At 37.3% G+C, this 26,849-nt stretch overlaps 1 protein-coding gene across 2 annotated transcripts in view; it reads right to left on the bottom strand.

Annotated features, from left to right (window-relative positions):
• ACAA2 (acetyl-CoA acyltransferase 2) overlaps window positions 1-26,849 on the bottom strand; it is a 46,846-nt gene that overhangs the window by 18,382 nt on the left and 1,615 nt on the right. The window contains exons 1-5 of one of the 2 annotated variants that reach the window (XM_079942152.1): window positions 23,693-24,128; window positions 20,173-20,339; window positions 15,343-15,471; window positions 2,773-2,889; window positions 1,144-1,291 (exon numbers count right to left, since the gene is read on the bottom strand). In XM_079942152.1, the coding sequence (XP_079798278.1) occupies window positions 1,144-1,291; window positions 2,773-2,889; window positions 15,343-15,471; window positions 20,173-20,339; window positions 23,693-23,756 (625 nt within the window). In that variant the 5' untranslated portion in view covers window positions 23,757-24,128. Of the gene's footprint in view, window positions 1-1,143; window positions 1,292-2,772; window positions 2,890-15,342; window positions 15,472-20,172; window positions 20,340-23,692; window positions 24,129-26,849 lie in introns of those variants that run through there. The other variant, XM_079942153.1, reaches the window with a different exon arrangement.

The raw sequence follows: 26,849 nt of genomic DNA, 5'->3' as shown, positions 1-26,849 counted from the left end.
GGGAAGGCAAATATTTTTATCTCTGTTATTAGCTCAGTGAATAAATACTTGGTGAACAAATGACTTGACTGAAGTCAGGAAAACTGTATGTGGCAAAATTAGAAATAGGCTGATGACGCTTCACCTCTACACCAATACCCTTTCACTTAAATGTGTAACCAAAAAACAGAGGATGAGTTGGATTGGCTCCATTAGACTTATCCCTCTTGAAATGCTAAAATGAACTTTATCCTCACTATTCCAAGTATTTAATACCCCTAAATAAGAGTTTCTGCTCATTTATAATAGTTTAGTTTTCAAAACCCTTTCAGAGGACTAACAAATTTCTTCAACTCACCATACTGATAAAAGAATGGCTGTCATCTTGCTCGTTTTGGACTGGCTCACCAGCAGTGCGCAATGTTACACAAGGGCACCACGGCACCACATCTAGGGCCTTGGACTAGTTCTGGGTCTCTGAGTCAGGCGCAAGGATTCTCAATTAGGAATGGGAGAGAGAAGTCATAAAAGGATACCCAATGGGTCTTTCCCAAACATATCATCCCCTTCTTGTGCATATGATATGCCTCTCGGGGGAGGACATCCTCTCTGTCCCAGCTGTCCCAGTGAGCCATCGTCTCTGATGGAGTGTATCATAGCCCTCAGGGTCTTCTGCTGACCAGTTTGGGGCAAAATTCAAGTGTTCAGATAGGGCCAATTAACCATGCTACTTTTTTTTTTTTTTTTTGCAGTTCACGGGCCTCTCATTGTTGTGGCCTTTCCCGCTGTGGAGCACAGGCTCCAGACGCGCAGGCTCAGCGGCCATGGCTCACGGGCCCAGCCGCTCCGCAGCATGTGGGATCTTCCCGGATCGGGGCACGAACCCGTGTCCCCTGCATCGGCAGGCGGACTCTCAACCACTGCGCCACCAGGGAAGCCCCATACTACTTTAAGTAGTATTCACATACTTCAAAAGAGAAACACCCAGTTAATTTGCAATTATAGAATAGTTAATCATTAAAAAAAAAGGAATAATGAAAAATTGTGGTTTTCTAAAGGTATACTTTTAAACTAATATTATTATATGATCTTTATAATCTAAAATGATAAAAATCTTTCCTAGTTTTCTTTCTGTAGATATTTATAATAAACAATTTCACCGACCAGCTTTCCACCTCTGCTGTGACTGCAGGGCATATTTGTCGCTGTCTTCTCTGCTTATTTTATGTTTTGCAGCAAGATTCTCTGCAGTAATTGCCATTGGGATTTGGATATGCTGATCTGTTAATCCTGTCCACAAAGAGTCTTCCAGCTATTAAAAGAAATTAATAAAATGATCCGTAAAGCGTATCTTTTGAAAGTAATATGCTGTCATTTCTTTAAATTTAAATAATCAACAGTTCCAATAAAAATAGTAAAATTAGATTTTCTGATAAGCATTTAGTATTATGATTCATATTCGGTTCTGAGACATTTTTTTAAAACCATCCAACACCATAATAAAATGCACACACCCTCCTCTCTAAATGCAGGGCTCTAAAGAGAGCCAACAGTGCTAAACGTGCAGGGTGACACACACAGGAACTCACCCCACAATCAAAACTTAAACCCTTGTGGTTCCATTTTGTAAGACACTTCACAGAGTCCTCATGCAACACTTCCCTGCAGCCACCTTTGTAAAGCAGTTACAAGCCCCTTACAAAAGCATACGGCTCTGCTCTTTTTCCATCCCATGCCTTCTGTGGTAGGAACAGCTGGTTCAATCAGCTGTTACTACAAGGTTGAAAAGAGCCTGGAATAGGCTCCTTGAGTAACAGTTGGTATTTGTTATCCAATTAGTTAAGTCTCTGATAAACGTACTCCACCTGTTTCTTCTAGACTGCCTTGTCACCTTTTGAGTCACTGACCTGTCTTCCCAAAGGTTTTCTTAAACATATTAGGTATCTTAAATATTACCTCATATTTTCTAAGTCTTACTCCTTTCAACTTTCAAAAAGGCAAGGTGAGAAACTGGGTGAACGGGATAAATCAATGATTACAACTGGGAAATCCTAAGAATATACAGTGTCATCAGTCCTTTGATGTGGGAAGGACAGCATACTATCACTCTTTTTTTAAAAAATATTTATTTATTTGGTTGCACCAGGTCTTAGTTGAGGCAGGTGGGCTCCTTAGCTGTGGCACGTGAACTCTTAGTTGCGGCATGCGTGTGGGATCTAGTTCCCTGACCAGGGATCGAACCTGGGCCCCCTGCATTGGGGGCGTGGAGTCTTAATCACTGTCCCACGAGGGAAGTCCCTATCACTTTTTTTCAGTACTACTCAGGCAGTTCTCAAAGGGTCATTTTTTATCTGACTGATTTGGGACACTATAAACTATATTTGAGGAGAATGTTTTCTGTGATAAAGAAGAAATCTATTCAATGGAGATGGCTCCAGAAATAAAATTTCCATAAATCTTGGTAAAGATTTAATTATTTGGTTTACCAGTTATTCAGTAGAGAGATTAATTCAACCTTTGCCCATCTTTTTAATCCACTCCTTCCCTTCCTCTATCTCCCCGGGTGTTAATGCCACTACCAAAGATGTGCCGAGATAAAGTCTAATTTTATGTGAGTTAAAATGTCAAAATTAACAACTACGAAATAGTTTACAAATTTCAAATCATTCATATTTTGCCAATCCCCTATTAACAAAATTGGTTTAAAAATTTTTCTCTACCCCAAAATGCTGTTATTGAAATTATAGTACAATAGCATAAGAAATAATCTTTAAAAATTTTAATGGTTCCAACCTTGAGATCTGATCCAAACGTAGTTCCAAAACGAATATTTCTGACATAGAAGGGAGCCTGGCTCATGCTTTCAGTTCCTCCACACAAGACAATTTCAGAGTCTTTAACACAAATTTCCTATTTAAAAACAAATGAATGACAACAATGAAACCTTTTATGGTGATAGAAGTATGACTTAAAAGTATGTATTAAGCAGTAAACCAATAGTAAAGCTAATAAGCAACATACCCTCGCTTAACAGTAAAACTTCCCCATTACAGTGTCTCAAAGGGAAATATTTGTAAAGTAATTGCAAAGCAAATGCTAAAATATCCATTCCCAAGATACAAGGAGAAAAAAAAAAATGAACAGACTTCAATCATTTGTGCAGAAGTAACAAATCCTACCTACATTTTGACAAGGAATGGTAATTCTTAACTCAATACAAATATTGAAAATTAGCATAGATATTAATGTCTGATATAAATGTACAGATTGCCAGCAGATAATAAAGAATAAATCCTTTAAAAAGGCAAAAGTAAAATTTACCCTATTAATGGATGAATCTGAAGGAGACCACAGATTTATAAGAACTAGGTTAACCTAGAGGACTCATAAAGAGGAACCTGTTTCATTCTTCCAAATTTTTCTACTATTTGCATTTCTCAGATAAACAGCAAAGAACAACCCTCCAGGAGAGAGACCTTCAAGATGGCAGAGGAGTAAGACGTGGAGATCACCTTCCTCCCCAGAAATACATCAAAAATACATCTACATGTGGAACAGCTCCTACACAACACCTACAGAATGCTGGCAGAAGACCTCAGACTTTCCAAAAGGCAAGAAAATCCTGACGTACCTGGGTAGGGCAAAAGAAAAAAGAAAAAATAGAGCCAAAAGAATAAGGATGGGACCTGCACCACGGGGAGGGAGCTGTGAAGAAGGAAAAGTTTCCACACACTCTAGAAGTCCCTTTGCAGGCAGAGACTGCGGGTGGCGGAGTGGGGGAAGCTTTGGAGCCACGGAGGACAGTGCAGCAACAGAGGTACGGAGGGCAAAGAGGAGAGAGTCCCGCACAGAGGATCGGTGCCGATTGGCACTCACCAGCCTGAGAGGCTTGTCTGCTCACCCGCCGGAGCGGGCAGGGCTGGGAGCTGAGGCTCAGGCTTCGGTCGGAGCGCTGGGAGAGGACTGGGGTTGGCGGCGTGAACACAGCCTTAAGGGGCTAGTGCACCACGGCTAGCCCGGCGGGAGTCTGGGAAAAAGTCTGGAACTGCCTAAGACAGAAGATACCATTGTTTCAGGGTGTGCGAGCAGAGGGGATTCCTTCCCCATGTGCCCACAGAAGGCAGAGCACTGCCTAAGCGAGCTCCAGAGAAGGGCATGAGCCACGGCTATCAGCTCAGATCCCAGAGACGGACATGAACTGTGAACGCTGCTGCCGCTGTCACCAAGAATCCTGTGTGCAAGCACAAGTCACGACTCACACCCCCCCCAGGAGCCTGTGCAGCACGCCACTGACAGGGTCCTGAGATCCAGGGACAACTTCCCCAGGAGAACATACAGCGTGCCTCAGGCTGTTACAATGTCATGCCAGACTCTGCTGCCATGGGCTCGCCTGGCATTCCAATTATGACTACCATACCCCTTCCTCTCCCCGGCCTGAGTGAGCAAGAGAGCCCTAATTAGCTGCTGCTTTAACCCCGTCCCCCTCTGGGCGGGGAACAGATGCCTGAGGGTGACCTACATGCAGAGGTGGGGCCAAAACCAAAGCTGAACCCCAGGAGCTGTGCGAACAAAGAAGAGAAAGGGAAATCTCTCCCAGCAGCCTCAGGAGCAGCAGATTAAATCTCCACAATCAACTTGATGAACCTGCATCTGTGAAATACCTGAATAGACAACAAATGTTCCCAAAACTGAGGCAGTGGACTTTGGGAGCAACTGTAGACTTGGGGTTTACTTTCTGCAACTGATTTATTTCTGATTTTTATGTTTATCTTAGTTTAGCTTTTAGTGCTTGTTATCATTGGTGGATTTGTTTATTGGTTTGGTTGCTCTCTTCTTTTTTTTTTAATTTTTAAAAATTTTTATTTGTTTGTATATGTGTGTATATATATATATATATATATTTTTTTTTTTTTTCTTCCCTTTTTTTCCTTCCTTTTCTTCTGAGCCGTGTGGCTGGCAGGGACTCAGTGCTCTGGCCAGGTGTCAGGCCTGAGCCTCTGAGGTGGGAGAGCTGAGTCCAGGACATTGGACCACCAGAGACCTCCCAGTCCCACATGATATCAATCAGCGAGAGTTCTCCCAGAGATCTCCATCTCAACACTAAGACCCAGCTCCATCCAATGGTTAGCAAGCTCCAGTGCTGGATGCTCCATGCTAAACAACTAGCAAGACAGGAACACAACCTCACCCATTAGCAGAAAGGCTGCCTAAAGTCATACTAAGTTCACAGACACCCCAAAACACACCACCAGATGTGGCCCTGCCCACCAGAGAGACAAGATCCAGCCCCACCCACCAGAACACAGGCATCAGTCCCCTCCACCAGGAAGCCTACACAAGCCACTGAACCAACCTCACCCAATGGGAAGAGACACCAAAAACAATGGGAACTATGAACCTGCAGCCTGAAAAAAGGAGACCGCAAACACAGTAAGTTAAACAAAATGAGAAAACAGAGAAATATGCAGCAGACGAAGAAGGAAGGTAAAAACCCACCAGACCAAACAAATGAAAAGGAAATAGGCAGCCTACCTGAAAAAGAATTCAGAGTAATGATAGTAAAGATGATCCAAAATCTTGGAAATACAATGGAGAAAATACAAGAAACATTTAACAAGGACGTAGAAGAATTAAAGAGCAAATGAAAAATGATGACCAACACAATAAATGAAATTTAAAATTCTCTAGAAGGAATCAATAGCAGAATAACTGAGGCAGAAGAATGGATAAGGGACCAGGAAGATAAAATGGTGGAAATAACTGCCTCAGGGCAGAATAAACAAAAAAGAATGAAAGGAATTGAGGACAGTCTCAGAGACCTCTGGGACAACATTAAAAGCACCAACATTTGAGTTATAGGGGTCCCAGAAGAAGAATAGAAAAATAAAGCGTCTGAGAAAATACTTGAAGAGATTATAGTTGAAAGCTTCCCTAACATGGGAAAGGAAATAGTCAATCAAGTAGAGGAAGCACAGAGAGTCCCATACAGGATAAATCCAAGGAGAAACATGCCAAGACACTATTCAATCAAGGTGTCAAAAATTAAATACAAAGAAAAAATATTAAAAGTAGCAAGGGAAAAGCAACAAATAACATAAAACAGAATTCCCATAAGGTTAACAGCTGATCTTTCAGCATAAACTCTGTAAACCAGAAGGGAGTGGCAGGACATACTTAAAGTGATGAAAGGGAAAAACCTACAAGCAAGAGTACTCTACCCAGCAAGGATCTCATTCAGATTCGATGGAGAAATTAAAACCTTTACAGATAAGCAAAAGTTAAGAGAATTCAGCACCATCAAACCAGCTTTAAAACAAATGCTAAAGTAATTTCTCTAGGAAGGAAACATAAGAGAAGGAAAAGACCTACAAAACAAATCCAAAACAAGAAAGTGGTAATAGGAACATACATATCGATAATTACCTTAAATGTAAATGGATTAAAAGCTCCAACCAAAAGACAGAGACTGGCTGAATGGATACAAAAACAAGACCCGTATATATGTTGTCTACAAGAGACCCACTTCAGACCTAGGGACACATACAGACTGAAAGTGAGGGGATGGAAAAAGATACTCCATGCAAATGGAAGTCAGAAGAAAGCTGGAGTAGCAATACTCATACCAGACAAAATAGACTTTAAATTAAAGGCTATTACAAGAGACAAAGAAGGACACTACATAATGATCAAGGGATCAATCCAAGATGAAGATATAACAATTATAAATATTTATGCACCCAACATTGGAGCATCTCAAGGCAAATGCTAACAACCATAAAATGGGAAATCAACAGTAACACAAAAATAGTAGGGGACTTTAACACCCCACTTTCACCAATCATCCAAAATGAAAATAAATAAGGAAACACAAGCTTTAAATGACACATTAGACCAGATGGACTTAATTGATACTTAGGACATTCCTTCCAAAATGAACAGAATACACTTTCTTCTCAAGTGCTCCTGGAACATTCTCCAGGATAGATCATATCTTGGGTCACAAATTAATCCTCAGTAAATTTAAGAAAACTGAAATAGTCTCAAGTATCTTTTCCGACCACAATGCTATACTAGATACCAACTACAGGAAAAAAACTGTAAAAAATACAAACACATGGAGGCTAAACAATACACTACTAAATAACCAAGATATCACTGAAGAAATCAAAGAGGAAATCAAAAAATACCTAGAAACAAATGACAATGAAAACATGATGACCCAAAACCTATGGGATGCAGCAAAAGCAGTTCTAAGAGGGAAGTTTATAGCAATACAATCCTACCTCAAGAAACAAGGAGAGGGCTTCCCTGGTGGCGCAGTGATTGAGAGTCCACCTGCCGATGTAGGGGACACGGGTTCGTGGCTCGGTCCAGGAAGATCCCACATGCTACAGAGCGGCTGGGCCCATGAGCCATGGTCACTGGGCCTGCGCGTCCGGAGCCTGTGCTCCACAACGGCAGAGGCCACAACAGTGAGAGGCCTGCGTACCGCAAAAAAAAAAAAAAAAGAAACAAGGAGAGTTTCAAATAAACAACCTAACCTTACACCTAAAGCAATTAGAGAAAGCAGAACAAAGAAGAACCCAAAGTTTTTTGTTCCTCAAACCAAAGAAAGAAAGAAATCATAAAGATCAGATCAGAAATTAATGAAAAAGACATGAAGGAAACAATAGTAAAGATCAATAAAACTAAAAGCTGGTTCTTTGATAAGATAAACAAAATTGATAAACCATTAGCCAGACTCATCAAGAAAAAATGGGAGAGGACTCAGATCAACAAAATTAGAAATGAAAAAGGAGAAGTAACAACTGACACTGCAGAAATACAAAAGATCATGAGAGACTGCTACAAGCAACTACTGTATGTCACTTAAATGGACAACCTGGAAGAAATGGACACATTCTTAGAAATGCACAACCTCCCGAAACTGAACCAGGAAGAAATAGAAAATATGAACAGACCAATCACAAGCACTGAAATTGAAACTGTGATTAAAAATCTTCCAACAAACAAAAGCCCAGGATCAGATGGCTTCACAGGCGAATTCTATCAAACATTTAGAGAAGGGCTTCCCTGGTGGCGCAGTGGTTGGGAGTCCGCCTGCCGATGCAGGGGACGCGGGTTCGTGCCCCGGTCCGGGAAGATCCCACATGCTGTGAAGCGGCTGGGCCCGTGAGCCGTGGCCGCTGGGCCTGCACGTCCGGAGCCTGTGCTCCACAACGGGAGAGGCCACAACAGTGAGAGGCCCGCGTACTGCAAAAAAAAAAAAAAAACATTTAGAGAAGAGCTAACCCCTATCCTTCTCAAACTCTTCCAAAATATAGCAGAGGGAGGAACACTCCCAAACTCATTCTATGAGGCCACCATCACCCTGATACCAAACCCAGATAAAGATATCACAAAGAGAGAAAACTACAGGCCAATATCACTGATGAACATAGATGCAAAAATCCTGAACAAAATACTAGCAAACAGAATCCAACAGCACATTAAAAGGATCATACACCATGATCAAGTAGGGTTTATCCCAGGAATGCAAGATTCTTCAATATATGCAAATCAATCAATGTGATACACCATATTAACAAACTGAAGGCAAAAACCATATGATCATCTCAATCGATGCAGAGAAAGCTTTTGACAAAATTCAACACTGATTTATGATAAAAACCATGCAGAAAGTAGGCAGAGGGAACTTTCCTCAACATAATAAAGGCCATATATGACAAACCCACAGCCAACATCATCCTCAATGGTGAAAAACTGAAACCATTCCCACTAAGATCAGGAACAAGACAAGGTTGCCCACTCTCACCACTGTAATTCAACATAGTTTGGGAAGTTTTAGCCACAGCAATCAGAGAAGAAAAAGAAATAAAAGGACTCCAAATTGGAAAAGAAGAAGTAAAGCTGTCACTGTTTACAGATGACACGATACTATACATAGAGAATCCTAAAGATGCTACCAGAAAACTACTAGAGCTAATCAATGAATTTGGTAAAGTGGCAGGATACAAAATTAATGCACAAAAATCTCTTGCATTCCTATACACTAATGATGAAAAATCTGAAAGTGAAATTAAGAAAACACTCCCATTTACCACTGCAACAAAAAGAATAAAATATCTAGGAATAAACCTACCTAAGAAGACAAAAGACCTGTATGCAGAAAATTATAAGACACTGATGAAAGAAATTAAAGATGATACAAATAGATGGAGAGATATACCATGTTCTTGGATTGGAAGAATCAACATTGTGAAAATGACTCTACTACCTAAAGCAATCTACAGATTTAATGCAATCCCTATCAAACTACCACTGGCATTTTTCACAGAACTGGAACACAAAATTTCAGAATTTGTATGGAAACACAAAAGACCTCGAATAGCCAAAGCACTCTTGAGGATGAAAAATGGAGCTGGAGGAATCAGGCTCCCTGACTTCAGACTATACTACAAAGCTATAGTAATCAAGACAGTACGGTACTGGCACAAAAACAGAAATATAGATCAATGGAACAGGATAGAAAGCCCAGAGATAAAGCCATACACATATGGTCACCTTATCTTTGATAAAGGAGACAAGAATATACAGTGGAGAAAAAACAGCCTCTTCAATAAGTGGTGCTGGGAAAACTGGACAGGTACATGTAAAAGTATGAAATTAGAACACTCCCTAACATCATACACAAAAATAAACTCAAAGTGGATTAAAGACCTAAATGTAAGGCCAGACACTATCAAACTCTTAGAGGAAAACATAGGCAGAACACTCTATGACATACATCACAGCAAGATCCTTTCTGACCCACCTCCTAGAGAAATGGAAATAAAAACGAAAATAAACAAATGGGACCTAATGACACTTCAAAGCTTTTGCACAGCAAAGGAAACCATAAACAAGACCAAAAGACAACCCTCACAATGGAAGAAAATATTTGCAAATGAAGCAACTGACAAAGGATTAATCTCCAAAATTTACAAGCAGCTCATGCAGCTCAATATCAAAAAAACAAACAACTCAATCCAAAAATGGGCTGAAGACCTAAATAGACATTTCTCCAAAGAAGATATACAGATTGTCAACAAACACATGAAAGAATGCTCAACATCATTAATTATTAGGAAATGCAAATCAAAACTACAATGAGATATCATTTCACACTGGTCAGAATGGCCATAATCAAAAAATCTAGAAACAGTAAATGCTGGAGAGGGTGTGGAGAAAAGGAAACACTCTTGCACTGCTGGTGGGAATGTAAATGGATACAGCCACTATGGAGAACAGTATGGAGGTTCCTTAAAAAACTAAAAATAGAACTACCATACAATTCAGCAATCGCACTACTGGGAATATACCCTGAGAAAACCATAATTCAAAAAGAGTCATGTACCAAAATATTCATTGCAGCTCTATTTACAGTAGCCAGGACATGGAAGCAACCTAAGTGTCCATCAACAGATGAATGGATAAAGAAGATGTGGCACATATATACAATGGAATATTACTCAGCCATAAAAAGAAACGAAATTGAGTTATTTGTAGTGAGGTGGATGGACCTAGAGTCTGTCATACAGAGTGAAGTCAGTAAGAGAAAAACAAATACCGTATTCTAACACATATATATGGAATCTAAGGAAAAAAAAAAAGGAAGGTCATGAAGAACCTAGGGGCAAGACAGGAATAAAGACACAGACCTACTAGAGAATGGACTTGAGGCTATGGGGAGGGGGAAGGGTAAGCTGTGACAAAGTGAGAGAGTGGCATGGACATATATACACTACCAAACTTAAAATAGATAGCTAGTGGGAAGCAGCCGCATAGCACAGGGATATCAGCTCGGTGCTTTGTGACCACCTAGTGGGGTGGGATAGGGAGGGTGGGAGGGAGGGAGACGCAAGGGGGAAGAGATATGGTAACATATGTATATGTATAACTGATTCACTTTGTTATGAAGCAGAAACTAACACACCATTGTAAAGCAATTATACTCCAATAAAGAGGTTTAAATAAATAAATAAATAAATTACTATCTTGAATACACCCATTTTATAAAGCAAAATGGACTCCAACCCAAGAATGTGAATATAAAATATTTTGTCCCATTGTAGTAATGAAAATCACGTAAGGTCTCAAAATTTATAGCTGTGATAAAATATAGACAGTAGCAAAGGAAAACTCTGTCTGATCTGTAATAATGTCAACCTCATTTAAGGAGGGATATAGTTATCAATATATAAGCACCACTTTCATTCTCTATTATGCCAATCTCTTTTCTTATATACTTTTTCCCTCTCTTGTCTTACCAGTCCTGCAATCACATAGATGATAATTGGCCAAGCAATTCATCTTTGCTATAAGCTTGGTGAAAAAGCAAAACATATGAGCTAAGTACGCTAAAGAAAGGGTAAAATTGATAGCAACAAAAGCCTAAAAACATGATTTCCTTGGTGGAAAGTTGTTCAAAGTCAATTTCACACAAATTTTCTTTCCAACCACAAAGGATTCAAGAGTAATAATCATTATTAGTGTTGTTGTTTCCCAATATTTAGTAAGACAGTGTATAAAATCTAAGTGCCTTGAAGAAACCACCAGAAATTTAAGACTTAAGGGCTCAGGAACAATAGTATTAAAAGAAGTCAGAGCAATATTCTTCTTAGAGTCATACTTTAATATGAATATAACATTAATGATGAAACTGCATTTAGCCTAGCCCCTTAGAAAATTTAGCAATAACAATATTCCTGTGTTTTAAAGGGAAGAATTTAGTAGTGTTAGGCAGAGGAGTAAAATCTTACCTTGAGGTTACAGAAACATTTAATCATCTTGATTCTCTCCTACTCCGCTATAATATATATTACATTAATTAGATTTATATTCCTATCTATTTTTGAAAATGCGATTTTTAAGACATTTTCCACATTTTGTTATATCGAAACAAGCAGACCATTCATTTATATGGATTCAGAATAGGACAAGCCTAGTTATCATCCACAGCATTATGTTACTATATTTGACAATGATGGAAGCTTGTGTATGTAGTATGCCTACACCTGTAATAAAAGTAGATTAGATTAATTTGTTCCTAATTCAAATCTGATTCCATCTGAACAAAATTCCAAGTCATATGGCTCAGAACAAAGTCTATATTTGACTTCCACAATTTAAAAAGACATTGACAAAATGAAAAGGAGTTGAGGAAATCCCCAACTGTATATTTAGACCTAGTTCATTTTCATCAAGATCAAGATGTTATTTTCCAGACCGAGTTAAAGAATGAGTTTTCACCAGGGTCCAGCTAATATTTATTTTCTCTAAGGACTAAAAGAGAAAAAATTGGAACCTGATTCATGATGATTCAGATTAGAAAAAATAGAAAATGTTTTGAAATTTCAGAGTTATTAACTATTGCAATGAATATTATTGAGGCTGTGAATTTCCTTTGCATATGTTAAGATTGGCCTCCTTCTATCATCCGTGCGGGATAACATATGCAGCTTTAGCTGCCAAAAGTTGTGCAGTGAAAATAGCTCCATTTAACATTGTGGTGTGATAATACACACTATAGTTGAGGATTCTGCATGGACCTTTGCTTTTTTGTTAATAAAGTAGATTCAAATTTTATTTTTAGTGTGAAATAATTAGAGAGATTTATGGAGTCATCTATCCTAGTCAGTTTGTTCTCTTTATTATATAATGGGTTAAAAAAAAGTTTAATCTTTAAAAAAAATCCTCTAAGAATTCAAGATTTGCATGCAGCTCGTTGTGGTGATCTGTAGCTTTTGTGTACCCGGCTGTCTATGGTTATAATTTAAAAAAAAAAAAAAAAAAGCAGTATACAGATGAACCTGAACCATAAATTATTTAACATATTGTAAAGTTTGTAAATGTATGTTTTAGGAATGTTCTGTATAAGTTCTCAAAGAAAATCAAAGGTGAACTCATATAACTAGTTTTTGTACATTTACACGAAAAATAGCACGTTACACATTGCAGCTTATCAATCACTTGTCTGCAGTTACACTCAACATGCTCCTGGATATTTCATTGCACTGGTTGTACATGTAATTGCTGTTATTTTTACAACAGCCATGCAGCACCCCAGAGGCTGAATTCAGGAAATGAAATTGAAGCTTATTGAAATTTGAGGAACGACTGTCCAGTAATATAAAGAAACAAGAAAATAAGTTGATTTTGCCCCTTATAAATGAACAAAATTGATTAGTAAATGAGCCAAGTTGTCCTTCAATTCTGTATCAAATGTCCAGTGAAAGTTCTGATTACTAAAATCTATGCAATTAAAATATTATAAACCCCTTGTTACATGGGTACACTATCAAAACATTTACCTCAATGTTATTTCAACAATAAGCATAATTAACAATGTTATAGCTCTGAGGTTTTACGTAGACATTAAAAATGCCTATAACAAAAATTAAAAAAAAACAAGGACTTTTTCAGTACCAATAATTAACCAAGTTTTTGCAAGTTAAAGATAAATGTACAATTTTAAATTAAATGGCAAACTAATATGGCTACTGATTCTCTTCCTCAAAGCTTAACCTGAGAGGGGTTCTAGAAACAAGAGAGGTTTATGAATCTTGTAACCTAACAGAAAAACTTTGATAACACAGTTATAAAATGAGTGTAAGTGTGTTCCGATAAAACTTCATTTATGGACACTTGCATTTAAATTTCATATAATTTTCATGTGTCATAAAATACTATTCTTCACTTAATTTTTTAACTATTTAAAAATGTAAAAAATATTCTTAACTTGTAGGCTGTAGAAGAACAAGCAGCAGGCAAGATTTGCCAATGGGCTGTAGTTTGCTCATCCCTAAGCCAAAAGGAAAAAGACCGGGTCTAAGGAGTCTTTCAAAAGTCATCAGGAATGACTGAGGAAGAAAGAATTAGAAAAAAGTTGAGATATGAAGTAAAAAATTATGTAATCTAAGTACCCAATTATTTATTTAAATATATATCTGAAATTCACACAGTGACCTTCTCTAGAGGTAGGAATTTAGGGTACTTTTATTTTTTTTCTTCTCTATTTTTCTAAAATCCCCATAATGAACATGTTATGTTTTTATTATTAGAAAATAAATCACTTTAAATCTAGAGGGAAAAAAGAAAAACAAAAAATCCTCCAAGAGCCTGATGTTTAAAATGATTGCTAGGAAAATCAGGGTCACTACCTGATATATTGTTACAGAAATAAATTAACCTGAAAGTGATTTATTCATTACAAAGTTTTATCTTTTATTTTGTAATAACATGAAGACTTTGACAACTTAGATTTTACTATATCCCTTTTCCTTATGCTCAAGGGAACAAATGTATTTGCCCAACTATCCCTTGAAGAGATTATGCTAGTTTGTACTTCTACCAACAGTATCATTCAGTTCCTTTGTAATAAAATACATTTCTTATCAGTCTCTAAATTCTCCAGCTCCCTTCCTCATCTTAGAGTCTTTATTCAGTGTTTCAAACTGCCTTGCCCGGCACTCTCACAGACCTGGGTTCAGATTCTTCCTCTATAACTTAGTAACCTTAATGCCTTTAATAATCAGTTTCCTTGCCCGTAAAATGGGAATAATAGTTCTTGCCTCATAGGACAGTTGTGAAGATTAAATGAGATATTGAATGTAAATCTATGTGCACAGTGTCTGGCACATAGGGAGCACTCAATAAGACGCAAGAGGGAAGACATATGGGAACATATGTTTATGTATGACTGATTCACTTTGTTATAAAGCAGAAACTAACACACCATTGTAAAGCAATTATACCCCAATAAAGATGTTAAAAAAAAAAATGTCCCAAATTAAAAAAAAAAAAAAAAAGAATGACAGTCATGACTAGCTTTTTAAAAATTGTGATAAAATACACATAACATAAAATTTACCATTCTAACCAATTTTAAATATATAGGTCATTAAGTACATTCACACTGTTATGCAACCAACCACCATCCATCTCCAGAAGTCTTTTTCAATTTCCAAACTGAAACCCCATACCCACTAAACACTAACTCCCCATTCTCTCTTCCCCACCAGCCCCAACAATCCCCATTCTACTTTCTGTCTCTATGAATCTGACCACTTGAGGGACCTCATATAAGTGGACTCATACAGTATTTGTCCTTTTGTGACTGGCTTATTCCATTTAGCATAATGTTTTCAAGGTTCATTACTAGCTTTCAAGAAACTATTTTCTATGAATATTTTTCCAAGAAAAATTAAATATTGACCTCTCCTAATAAGTACTATAAAATTAAAAACCTACAGTGTTATATTGAAGTGAGGCATTTCCTCTAATAACTATTAATATTTTCAGAGAATTAAATGTTACCTATACCTGACATCCATTCACAATGGACTGGAAACCGGAGCCACAGAGCCTATTAACAGTGACAGCTGGGGTCTCTTTTGGGATTCCCACACGCAAACCAACATGTCTTGCCAAGTATATAGCATCTGAAGAAGTCTGGAACAGAGGGAAAGAAAAAGAATTTCCTCTATATATCTAGGAATTAAGAAGAAGGACACAATATAGTAAAATGTTTACAATTTTTCAAAAATTATAAATTATATGGCTCTAAGGTAGGACACAATGCATACAGGTACAGCATATTTTATATAATACGTGTTAATGATTTGAATAAAAACTGTAATTCGGCCAACTCGATTTTAAACAAAGTATGAGAAATCCTTATATTAAAATCTCAGTAGAACACAGAATTTCATAACAATTAGAACTGTTTAAAAATGGAATACGCCATCTCGAAGTAGTATGTTCTTTAACAGAGGAAGCATTAGAGGCTATGGTTCTCAACCTTGGCTGCACAGTGGAATAACTGAGGAAGCTTTATTAACAGTGATGCTCAAGCTCCCAGCCAAACCAATTAAACCAGAAAGGCTGGAGGTGGCCACAGGCATCAGTAGTTACTTTTAATAGCACCCAGGTGATTGTAATGTGTAACCAAGGCTGAGGCTGGCTGACCTAGGAAGGGGAAAGATGAACAATGGTCAGGAGAATAAGAGGTGGGACTAGACTACTGCTTCCCAAACTTTAAAATGCATACTGGGGCATCTTGTTAAAATGTAGGTTCTCAGTAAATAGGTCTAGGACTACCTGAGATTCTGCATTTCTAACCACTGCCCTGGTGAGGCCAATGTTGCTGGTCCAAGGACCACACACTTTGAGTAAGAAGGGATGAAACAACTTTTTTTTCTTTTTAACAATAACAACAGCTTCTATTGTAGAGAAAGCTAAAGCAAATTTGATAAAATGTAAAGTTACAAGAATAGTACAATGAACACCCTAAAGTTACCTTGATGGACCAATTCTTTACGTTTTATCAAATTTGCTTTAGCTCTCTCTACAATAAAGGTACATTAGTGCCTTTAACACCAAGAACCTTAACACCTCTCAAAATAGGCAGGACATAAATATATAAGTTCAAAGTATAGTCGATTCTTATTATGTGTAGATTATATACTTGCAAATTCACCTACTTGCTAAAATTTATTTGTAACCCCCAAAATCAATACTTGCAGCACTTTTGTGGTCATTTGCAGACATGTGCAGAGTGGAGAAAAATTTTAGCTGCCTGATATGCACGTTCCTAGCTAAGGATGAACAAGGGGACACTCTGCCTTCTTGCTTCAGCTCTCATCCTAGAAATAGTGATCTTCCTGCAGTCTATTTAGTTTTATGCATTTTTGTGCTTCTTGTGGGTGATTTTACTGTTTAAAATGGCCCCCAAGTAATAATGCTGAAGTCCTTGCTCTCCAGTATCCCTAAGTGCAAGAAGGCAGTGACGTGCCTCACAGAGAAAATATGTGTTAGATAAACTTCATTCAGGCATGAGTGATAGTGCTGTTGGCTGTGAGTGTAATGCTAATGAATCAACAATATATATTAAATACGGTGTCCTTAAATAGAAACATATATAAAACAAGGTTATGTACTGATCAGTTAACAAAAATGTTGTGACCGGAGGCTCACAGGAACCTCACCCTGTCGTTTCCCCTGGGAGCAGTGGTTCAATACTTGCTAATTCGGTGTACACGGCCACTATATAAAACATAACTACTGTGAATAACGAGAATTGACTACCATGAACAGTTGTGTGCCAATAAATTAGATAATTTAGGTAAAGGGGACAAGTGCCTAGAAAGACACAAACTACTGAACCCAACTCAAAGAAAAATAGACAATATGAATAGACCTATAACAAGTGAAGACTGAATTAATTAGTAATCAAAACACTACTCACCAAAAAAGCCCAGACTGGCTTCATTACTGAATTCTACCAAACATTTAAAGAAGCATTAATACCAATTATCACAAACTCTTCCTAAAAAATAGAAAAGGATCACTTCCCAACTCATCATGAAGCCAGAATTATCCTGATATCAAAACCAGACAAAGACATCACAAAAAAGTACAGATTAATATCTCTTATGAATATGAATATAAAAATCTCCAACGAAATACTAGCAAACAGAATTCAGCAATGTACAAAAAGAATTATATGCCATGACCAGTGTAAGGGTCATCCAGAAATGTAAGGTTGTTTCATCACCTGAAAGTCAATTAATATATCACGTTGTATCAACAGAATAAAAAACAAAACTCATACGATCATCTCAATTGACATAGAAAAAGCACTTGACAAAATCCAACACCTTTTCATGATAAAAACATTCAATAACCTAGGAAAAGAAGAGAACTTCCTCAACCTGATAAAGGGCATCTAGAAAAACCCATATAATCATACTTAATGGTGAAAGACTGGATGCTTTCCCCACAATATCAGGAACAAGACAGGGATATCCATTTTTTGTCTCTTTCATTCAACATCAGAGGTTCTAGACAGAGCAATTAGGTAAGAAAAATAAATACATAAATAAAAGAAATCCAGATTGGAAAGAAAGAAACATAACTATTTCTACTCTCAGATGACATAATGTTATATATAAAAAATCCTAAGTAATCAACTAGAAAATGATTAGAAGTAATAAATGAGTTCAAGGTTTCAGGATATAAAATTAATACATAGAAATCAATTGCATTTCTTTTTTTGAAAAATCAGCTGCATTTCTATACACTTGCAATGAACAATCTGAAAATGAAATAAGAAAACAATTCCATTCACAATAGCATCTGAAAGAATAAAATACTTAAGAATAAATTTAACAAAAGAAGTGCAAAACATATTCTGACAACTCTAAGACATTGTTGAAAAAATTAAAGAGGATTTATACAAGTGAAAAAACATGCCATGTTCATGGCAATCCTCCTTCAATTGACCTACAGATTCAAAACAATCTCTATCAGAATCTTAGCTGACTTATTTGTAGAAATGGGTAAACAGATTCTAAAATTATCAAACTGCAGGAGACCCAGAATAGCCAAAACAACTTTGAAATGAATAACTAAGTAGGAGGACTCACATTTCTTGATTTCAAAACTTACAAAGAAGCAATGATGATCAAGACAGTGTGGAACTGACATAAAAAGGATAGACATATAGATCAGTGGAAGAGAACTGGGAGTCCAAAAATAAAATCATGTGTCTATGGTCAACTGATTTTCCATAACAGTGCCAAGACCATTCAATGGGAGAAAGAATAGTCTTTTCAACAAATAGTGCTAGAACAACTGGATAGCCACATGCAGAAGAATGAATTTGGACCTGTACCTCAAAACATATAAAAAAATTAAATCAAAATAAATCAAAGGCCTAAATGTAAGAACTAAAACTATAAAACTTAGAAGAAAACATAGGGATAAGTCTTCATGACCTTAGATATGGAAATGGATTCTTAGATAATGACACCAAAAGCCTGAGCAACAACAACTGAAATTGGGCTTCATCAAAATTAAAAATTTTCATACTCCAAAAGATACTATTAAGAAATGAAAAGATAGCAAAGTATAGAAAAATATTTACAAATCATGTATCTGTTAAGGGACTCATATCTAGGATATATAAAGAACACTTATGACTCAATAATAAAAAGACAAATAACCCAATTAAAAAATGAGAAAAGGATATGAATTAGACACTCTCCAAGAAGATATGGCACTGGCAACAAGCTAATGAAAAGTTGTTCACATCATCAGTCATCAGGGAAAGGCAAATTAAAACCACAATGAGATACTACTTCATATTCACTAGAATGGCTATAATAAAAAGACACACAATAACAAGTGTTGACAAGGATGTGGCAAAAGTGGAACCTTCATACACTGTAGGTATGAACGTAAAATGTTTCAGCTGCTTTGGAAAACAGTCTGAAAGTTTCTGAAACAATTAAATGTAGAGATACCATATAGCCTAGCAATTACACTCATAGGTATACACCCAAGGGAAATAAAAACCTATGTCCACACAAAAACTTGTACTTGATGTTCAAAGCAGCATTATTCACAAGGGACAACTGTGCACCTTTTTCTGAGCCTTATCCCAGCTCTAAGAGCTGAAAGCGCTCAGCGCAGGAGGTGGCAGTAGCCTCAAGTCTTCTCAGCCTGCCTCACCCTTCTCAGTCTGGAACCACCTTAACGAGTCAGGAGAACAGTGATTAGGGCCCCAGTACTGTCAGTGGCAATGCACTCAGTGTAGAGCCTCCGTCCCACCAATGAGGTCTGGGAAGAGTAAGACAGTCCCCACTTCATGGTCACACTTTGAAGGAATATTCAGCTTTCAATTACTGCAAATGAATCATCTATTTTGTACACCATACATAGCAAGGTAGAGGGTAAAGGAGCTTCTCATTTCCCACAAAACACTGACCAAGCTCCTACTGTGTGTAAGAAATGATGGGAGATGTGTTGCATTGCTTGGGTTTGCTACCCTCCTTAGTGGCACACAGAGAGAACCAATTTACTTCAAATAAGTCAAGGAGATTAATTTGCTATTTAAGAAGCAATAAAATGTATCCCAAGTCCCAGAGAGATCCCAGATAGATAAATAGTTTCTGAATATATGTTCTTTTGAATTATATATGTCCTTTTGGATTATATATGCCATTGCTTCTGGAGTCAGAGGACTCCTCAAATTATGAATACCTTCAACTATTATTAACTAGTACACCATTACAACACGTTAAAGGAATCATTTTTAGAAACTGATAAAAGAAAGCAATAGGAATGAGATGTCCCCTCAGCCCTACTAACCTGTATGACGTTGCCTACAACGACACTGTCGATAGTTTCAGGCGAGACTTTGCCAGCAGACAAGGCAGCCCTGGCAGCAGATTCAGCCAAGTCAGTAGCTGTGAAGTCTTTCAGAAGACCTCCATAAGCTCCAAAGGGTGTCCGCTTAGCAGCAACGATGAACACACCTATTGCAAAGAGGAGAGATTTATGAGCAACTACAGTTAGTCAGTGTCCCTAACATGCTTTAAATAATTTCATTGTGAACCTTATTGTAAAGTACAATTTTCAATTAAGTAACTAAAAATCTTTGTCACATAATAATACATAGAATGGGTCACACTCACAGAAGCAGTACTAAAAGTTATCATTTTGATCAATACCTACATGCTGGTACCAAGAACTGCACTGCAGGCTACCATGTAAATCCATTTTGGCTAGATGACATTCTTATAATCTGATGATTTGCAATGCTAGAAACATTTGTTTAAAACGAAAGCCTTCTTCTATTTGCTGGAGTATATTGCCTAGTCATAGAATCAAAGAATCTCCCACCAGAAGGTACCTTAAGGTTGTTTGAGGCCAACCACTCATCCTATAAGAACATCCTCTAGAATATTCCTGACAAGAGGTCCTCTCTAACTTCTGCTAAAGAACTTTCAGTAAGAAGGCATGCTCCATTGTGTGAAGCAGTGTGGCCGTGAATAGGCAACATAACCTAACGATTTTTTTCCTCATACTGAGCTGGGCTTGGCTTACCAAGTGTTCCATCTACCAATCGTAGTTCTATCCAAATGCATTCCAAACTCAGACAGATTATATAGCTTCTAGAACATACACTGCTTTGAATTTGTATTACATATGTCACTGCTTCTAGAGTCAGAGGATGACTCAAATTACAAATTTCAAATAATGTGAACTATTATCTTTTACTCTTAGAATAAAATGAGCATAACAGATAAAACAGATGACCTTTATCATGGGTAGCCCCTCCAGTATCTGGAGTCAGCTAACCTGTAAAATTCCCCAGACCTAATGACTCTTCCCAAATACACAAAAAGCGTTCTTTCAACAGTTCTTTATTTAACATTAATTCTGGTTGTTTTTCCCTAAAGACACTCTCATTTGCTAATATCCTATTATAACGTGTCAGTTAGAATGTAACAAAGTTTCCTACATCTGACCTAACCACAAAGGATACAGAGGAATTATCTATACATCTATTATTGCAAAGACTACAAATTTGCAGTATCACTATTGGTTCGATTGGTGTCCCTGTACAGATAAATACAAATTGTCCCTTCCCAAGGCACTCTACTGCCACCTGCCAATATATATATATATATATATATATATATATATATATATATATATATATATATATATGGTTAACAAATCTACAATGACTATGATATGAGTGGCACCCACTAGAGTTGTGAAATGCAAAGCCTGCATACTGGGGAACAACATCGGTTACAGCAGCTTCATCACACTAACATTTATTAGGCACCTACTGAGTACTAGACATCTCATCACTTGTCATATAGTATCTAATCTTCCCAACAACTCTGCAAGGTAAATATTACAGTTAACATACAGGGGCACTTCCTGTATGATGGACTTCATGCTTGATGCTTCGTATACACTAACTAAATTTTCCCAAAGACAATCTGAGCACACATTTCCACATCTTGCCAAGAAACTGAGGGACTTTTAACAATGGGTTTGTACCCAGATATTGACCTATAATTGAGACCATGCAAACATTATACCACTATTGTTATCTGGGTACAATTCTCCTGTTTATGTCAGAGATCTCTTTCCATGGAACAAACTAAATCTATCCTAAAAAAAATTCCAGCTTCTTCTTTCATTCCTACTTTGAGAAATTTACAGTCTAAAAGAATGTTAGGAGCAACATATATAACTATACTTTAGAACAGATCCAAGCAGTTTTTTACAGATAAAATATTCAGATACTTACAAAATGCCGTAAATATTGGTCTGGTGCACTACAAATGTTTTCCTCTGAGATGGGTTATTCTGGGCCACTATGCCTTCCTGTAAACATCCTCTAATCCTCCTTGATTAATAGTCTCTGCCTATTTTTATACTGCTGTTTGCTTTATTTCATTTTTCTTTCCCCTTTGCTTGCCTTCTTCCTAATTTTGGTACAGTCCTGCTCTGGTCATCGCCTAGTATGCTCCTATTTGACCAACTCTCCAGTAGACACTGACGATATATAAGAATGGCTTCCTCAAGTCCTTGGAGAATGAACAAAAGTAGGCAGATGTAGAGTAGATATGGGAAAAGGGAATAACACAGGGTGAGTGTCCAAGTTATTTATAACCTCTAACTTGAAGGCCAGCAGCCCACGCTAAATAGAATGGCGAGAATTCAGAAACTCAAAGTCTTGCTGGCTTGAAGAATCAGAGAACTGAATTTATCGCAATCACAGATAATGGAAACTGAGGGGGGGATCTGTGAAAGAAAAGCGCTACAGTGGGGAGCCCAAATATCTGGCTGAATCCTTTATCATGAACCTGTGGGGACAACTACAACCACCTCAGCTAAGCCTAAATGAATTAGTTAGATCTGAGCTACTGCCCTCTACAGGGGAGACAGAGTGTGCAGTTTGAGTTCAGCCAAATTAACTGCCTGCAAAAATAGTTAACTAAATAATCGGTAAGTCAATACTTTTTGGAAAGTACCAGAATCCAGTCCCTACAATGGTTCACCTGCACTGTCCACCACACAATCCAAAATTTATTCACCTATGAAGAAACAAGAAAATACAGGCATATCTCAAGAGATATTACAGGTTTGGTTCCACACTACTGCAATTAAGCAAGTCACACAAATTTTTTTGTCTTCCAGTGCCTATAAAAGTTACGCTTCTACTGTAGCCTGTTAAGTGTGCAATAACATTATGTCTAAAAAAATGTGCATACTTTAATTTAAAAAAGACTTTATTGCTAATAAATACTAACCATCATCTGAGCCTTCAGTGAGTTGTAATCTTTTTGCTGATGGAGGGTTTGAAACATTGCGAGAATCACCAAAATGTAACACGGACACAAAGTGAGCAAACGTTGTAGGAAAAATGTCACCAATAAACTTGTTCAACTGCAGGGTTGTCACAAACCTTCAATTTGTAAAAAACCGCAGTATTTGCAAAGTGCAATAAAATGACATATGCCTGTGTGACTCATTCTTGAGATAAAAGAAAATCAACAGCAACCAACCCCAAGATGACCCAGATGTTAGCATTAGCAGACAAGGATTTTAAAGCAGCTGTCTATCATAACTATGCTCAAGGATGTATAGAAAACTTTGTTCATAATAAAGGATAGGACATCTCCACAAAGAAAAAAAAAGCTTAAAAAAAAGAACCAAAGTGAAAATTCTAAAACTGAAAAATATCTGAAATAAAATATACACCAAATGGGAAAAAGCAAGTGTGAAAAAAAGAAGTGTAAAAGCAGAATGGAAGTGAAAGGAGTAAGATTCAGTGACCTTGAAAGAGATAAATAGACATTACCTGATCTGAAGAACAGAGGAAAAAGATGATTGGGCAAAACAAAACAAAACAAAACAAAAAACATGGGCAAAGTCTGACAAAGGAACAAAGGCAATTCAGTGGAGAAAGGATAGTCTTTTCAATAACTGGTGCTGGAACAACTGGACATCCACACGCAAACAACAACAACAACAAAGTAGACAGACCTTACACCTTTCATAAAAATTAGCTCAAACTGGAACACAGACTTAAATAAAAAATTCAAAGACTATAAAACTCCTAGAAGATACCAAAGGAGAAAATCTAGACGACCTTTGGTTTGGCTTGGTGATAACTTTTTAGATACAACACTAAAAGCACAATCCATGAAAGAAAAATTTGGACTTTATTCAAATTGAAAACTTCTGCTCTTCAAAAGACATTACTAAAAGCACAAAAAGACAAGCCATGGACTGGGAGAAAATACTTGCAAAACACTTATCTGATAAAGGGCTGGTATCTAACATATACAAAGAGCTCTTCAAACTCAATAATAAGAAAACAAACAACCCAGTTAAAAATGCATAAAAAATGTGAACAGACATCTTACCAAAGATACTATACAAATGGCAAATAGCCATATGAAAAGATGTTTGACATCATGTTGTTAGGTAACTGCAAATTAAACTAACAATGAGATACTATCCCACAACTATTAGAATGGCTAAAATCCAAAAAACACTGGCAATACAAAACGTTGGTGAGGATGTGGACCAAAAGAAACTCACCCACTGCTTCTGGGAATGCAACATGGTACAGCCACTCTGGAAGACAATGTGGCAGTTGCTTCCAAAACTAAAACTAACCATACTCCACTCATATGATCTAGTAGTCACACTCCTTTGTATTTACCCCAGTGAGTTGAAAACGTAGGTCCACACAAAAACCTGTATACAAATGTTTATAGCGGCTTTATTCATAATTGTTAAAACTTGGAAGCAGCCAAGATGTTCTTCAGTAGGTGAATGGATGAACTGTGGTACACTCATACAATGGAATATTCTTCAGCACTAAAAAGAAATGTGGTATCAAGTCATGAAAAGACATGAAAGAAACTTAAATGCATATTGTTGGTGAAAGAAGCCAATCTGAAAAGGCTACACACTGTATGAGTCCAAATATATGACACCTAGAAATGGCAAAATTATGGAGACAGTAAAAAGACCAGCGGTTATCAGGGGTTGGGAGTGGTAGGGAAGGAGAAATGAATGGGTAGAGCACAGGGACATTTTAGGGCAGTGAAACTACTCTTTATGATACTAAAATGGTAGATACATGCCATTATACATTTGTCAAAACCTATAGAACTATACGACACAACAAATGAACCTTAATGTAAACTGTGGACTTTAGTTAAAAATAATATATCAGTATTGGTTCATCAATTGTAACAAATGTACCACATTAATGCTGTTAATAATAGGGGATAACGGAGTGAGGCGAGGAAGTATATGGGAATGCTCTGTACTTTCTGTTCAATTTTTCTATAAAACTAAAAGATAAATTTACAGATTCAAGCTCAGTAAACTCCAAAGTGAATAAATGCAAAATACACACACACACTCATCTTGGCACATCACTGTCAAACTTCTCAAAACGAAAGACAGACTCTCAAAAGCCAGATAAAATGATATATTGCATACATGAAAATGATTCGAATTGAACGTTGACTTTTCAGAAACAATGAAGGCACATTTCATTTGCTTCTCCATAAATTTCCTGTCATGAGTTTTTTCCTTGTATTTCATAATCTAAGAAAGCATTTTTGTGTGGGAAGTGCGTATGGTGAAATATGAGAAATCCACAAAAGAGTGTGCGTGTGTGAAAATGAAAATGAAAGCAAGAACTGCCCCTTTCCTTACATCACGTCTGCTTACTTGAAGCTCCCAGGCTGTAAAGGTTAGCATGAGCAAGGCTAAAACTGAACTAATACAATTATTTTGAGTGGGGAAAAAGCTATTAAGTGTATTTTTAAAAATAATCTGGCATGTGCAGGTACAAAGACTAGACAATCTAAAGGATTTTTTCCTGTAATTTCATAAACTGGATACCATGGCAATAATTATTTGATCTGATGTCGATTTTATGTGGAAGTTGAAAGGTCTAAAACTTAACAATCGGTAACACCCAGCTAAGATCTTGTGTATTTTAAAAGGCTCTGAAAATTCAGAGGTTAAAGATTTTTACTGAAAGACAATGAAAAGACATATCAATCCAGAGCATAGTGAGTCAGAAACACCAGGAAAGGGCCTGGCAATGTGGCAGGCAATGTGGCAGATGTGACCACAGAGGCAATGTGGCAGGCAATGTGGCAGATGTGACCACAGAGGAAAAATAACACTAGAAGAGAAAGAGGAATTCTGCCTTCCTTTCTATTACATTGTTAGGCAAATATTTACTCATTTAATTACAGCAACTGCAGACAGCAACCAAAGCTAACAAGGAAAACTGCTGCTTCTGTATCCACTTCAGTTTCAGGATTAATCTGGCAGCTCCCTGACCCCCGCCCCCGCCTGCCCACCTCACCTGCCTTGAAGGGTTGCACAAACATTCCCAGCAAAGCTAAGGAGCAGTAAGAGAGTTAATATTTGTTGAGTGCAACCCTTCTACCAAGTCCTGGGATTGGCGCTAATAAAAACCCGGGATATTGGTTCTACAGAAATCTGATAAATTAACGACAATCTTTACCAAAGTCAATTATGCTCCCATTCAAATGTGTCCTTTTCCCCACAAGAATCAGTCGCACGTTCTCTCTTACCCACTAGTCCTGCAAGCACCTAGTATGCTACTTGAGAGAAGTATGTATCTGTAATGTATTCTAACCAACCAATAACAATCAAGACACTAACTACCATTAGAGACAAGCCATTCTACCTTTCTGGACATCAGTAAAACAGGGAAACATTCCCTGTAAAACAGTTTACAGTTTCCCTGTAAAACAGGGAAATGGATAAAAATACGATCACTAACTTTTAACACCACAGTGAATGGTATCCCAAATTTATAAACTTCATACTTCCTTAATGCAGGTGTTGATGTACATCCTTTCCCCTTACTGGGTTCATAGTTTTCATCAAATTTTCAAAGGAGTCTGTATTAAAATAAAGTGGTCAGAACCACTGATAAATTCTTATACAGA

Source organism: Stenella coeruleoalba (assembly GCF_951394435.1).
Source record: "Stenella coeruleoalba genome assembly, chromosome: 14".
Classification (NCBI taxonomy): Eukaryota; Metazoa; Chordata; class Mammalia; order Artiodactyla; family Delphinidae; genus Stenella; species Stenella coeruleoalba.
Note: the sequence above shows the minus strand (reverse complement) of the source record. Positions and strands in the feature narration are given on the sequence as shown.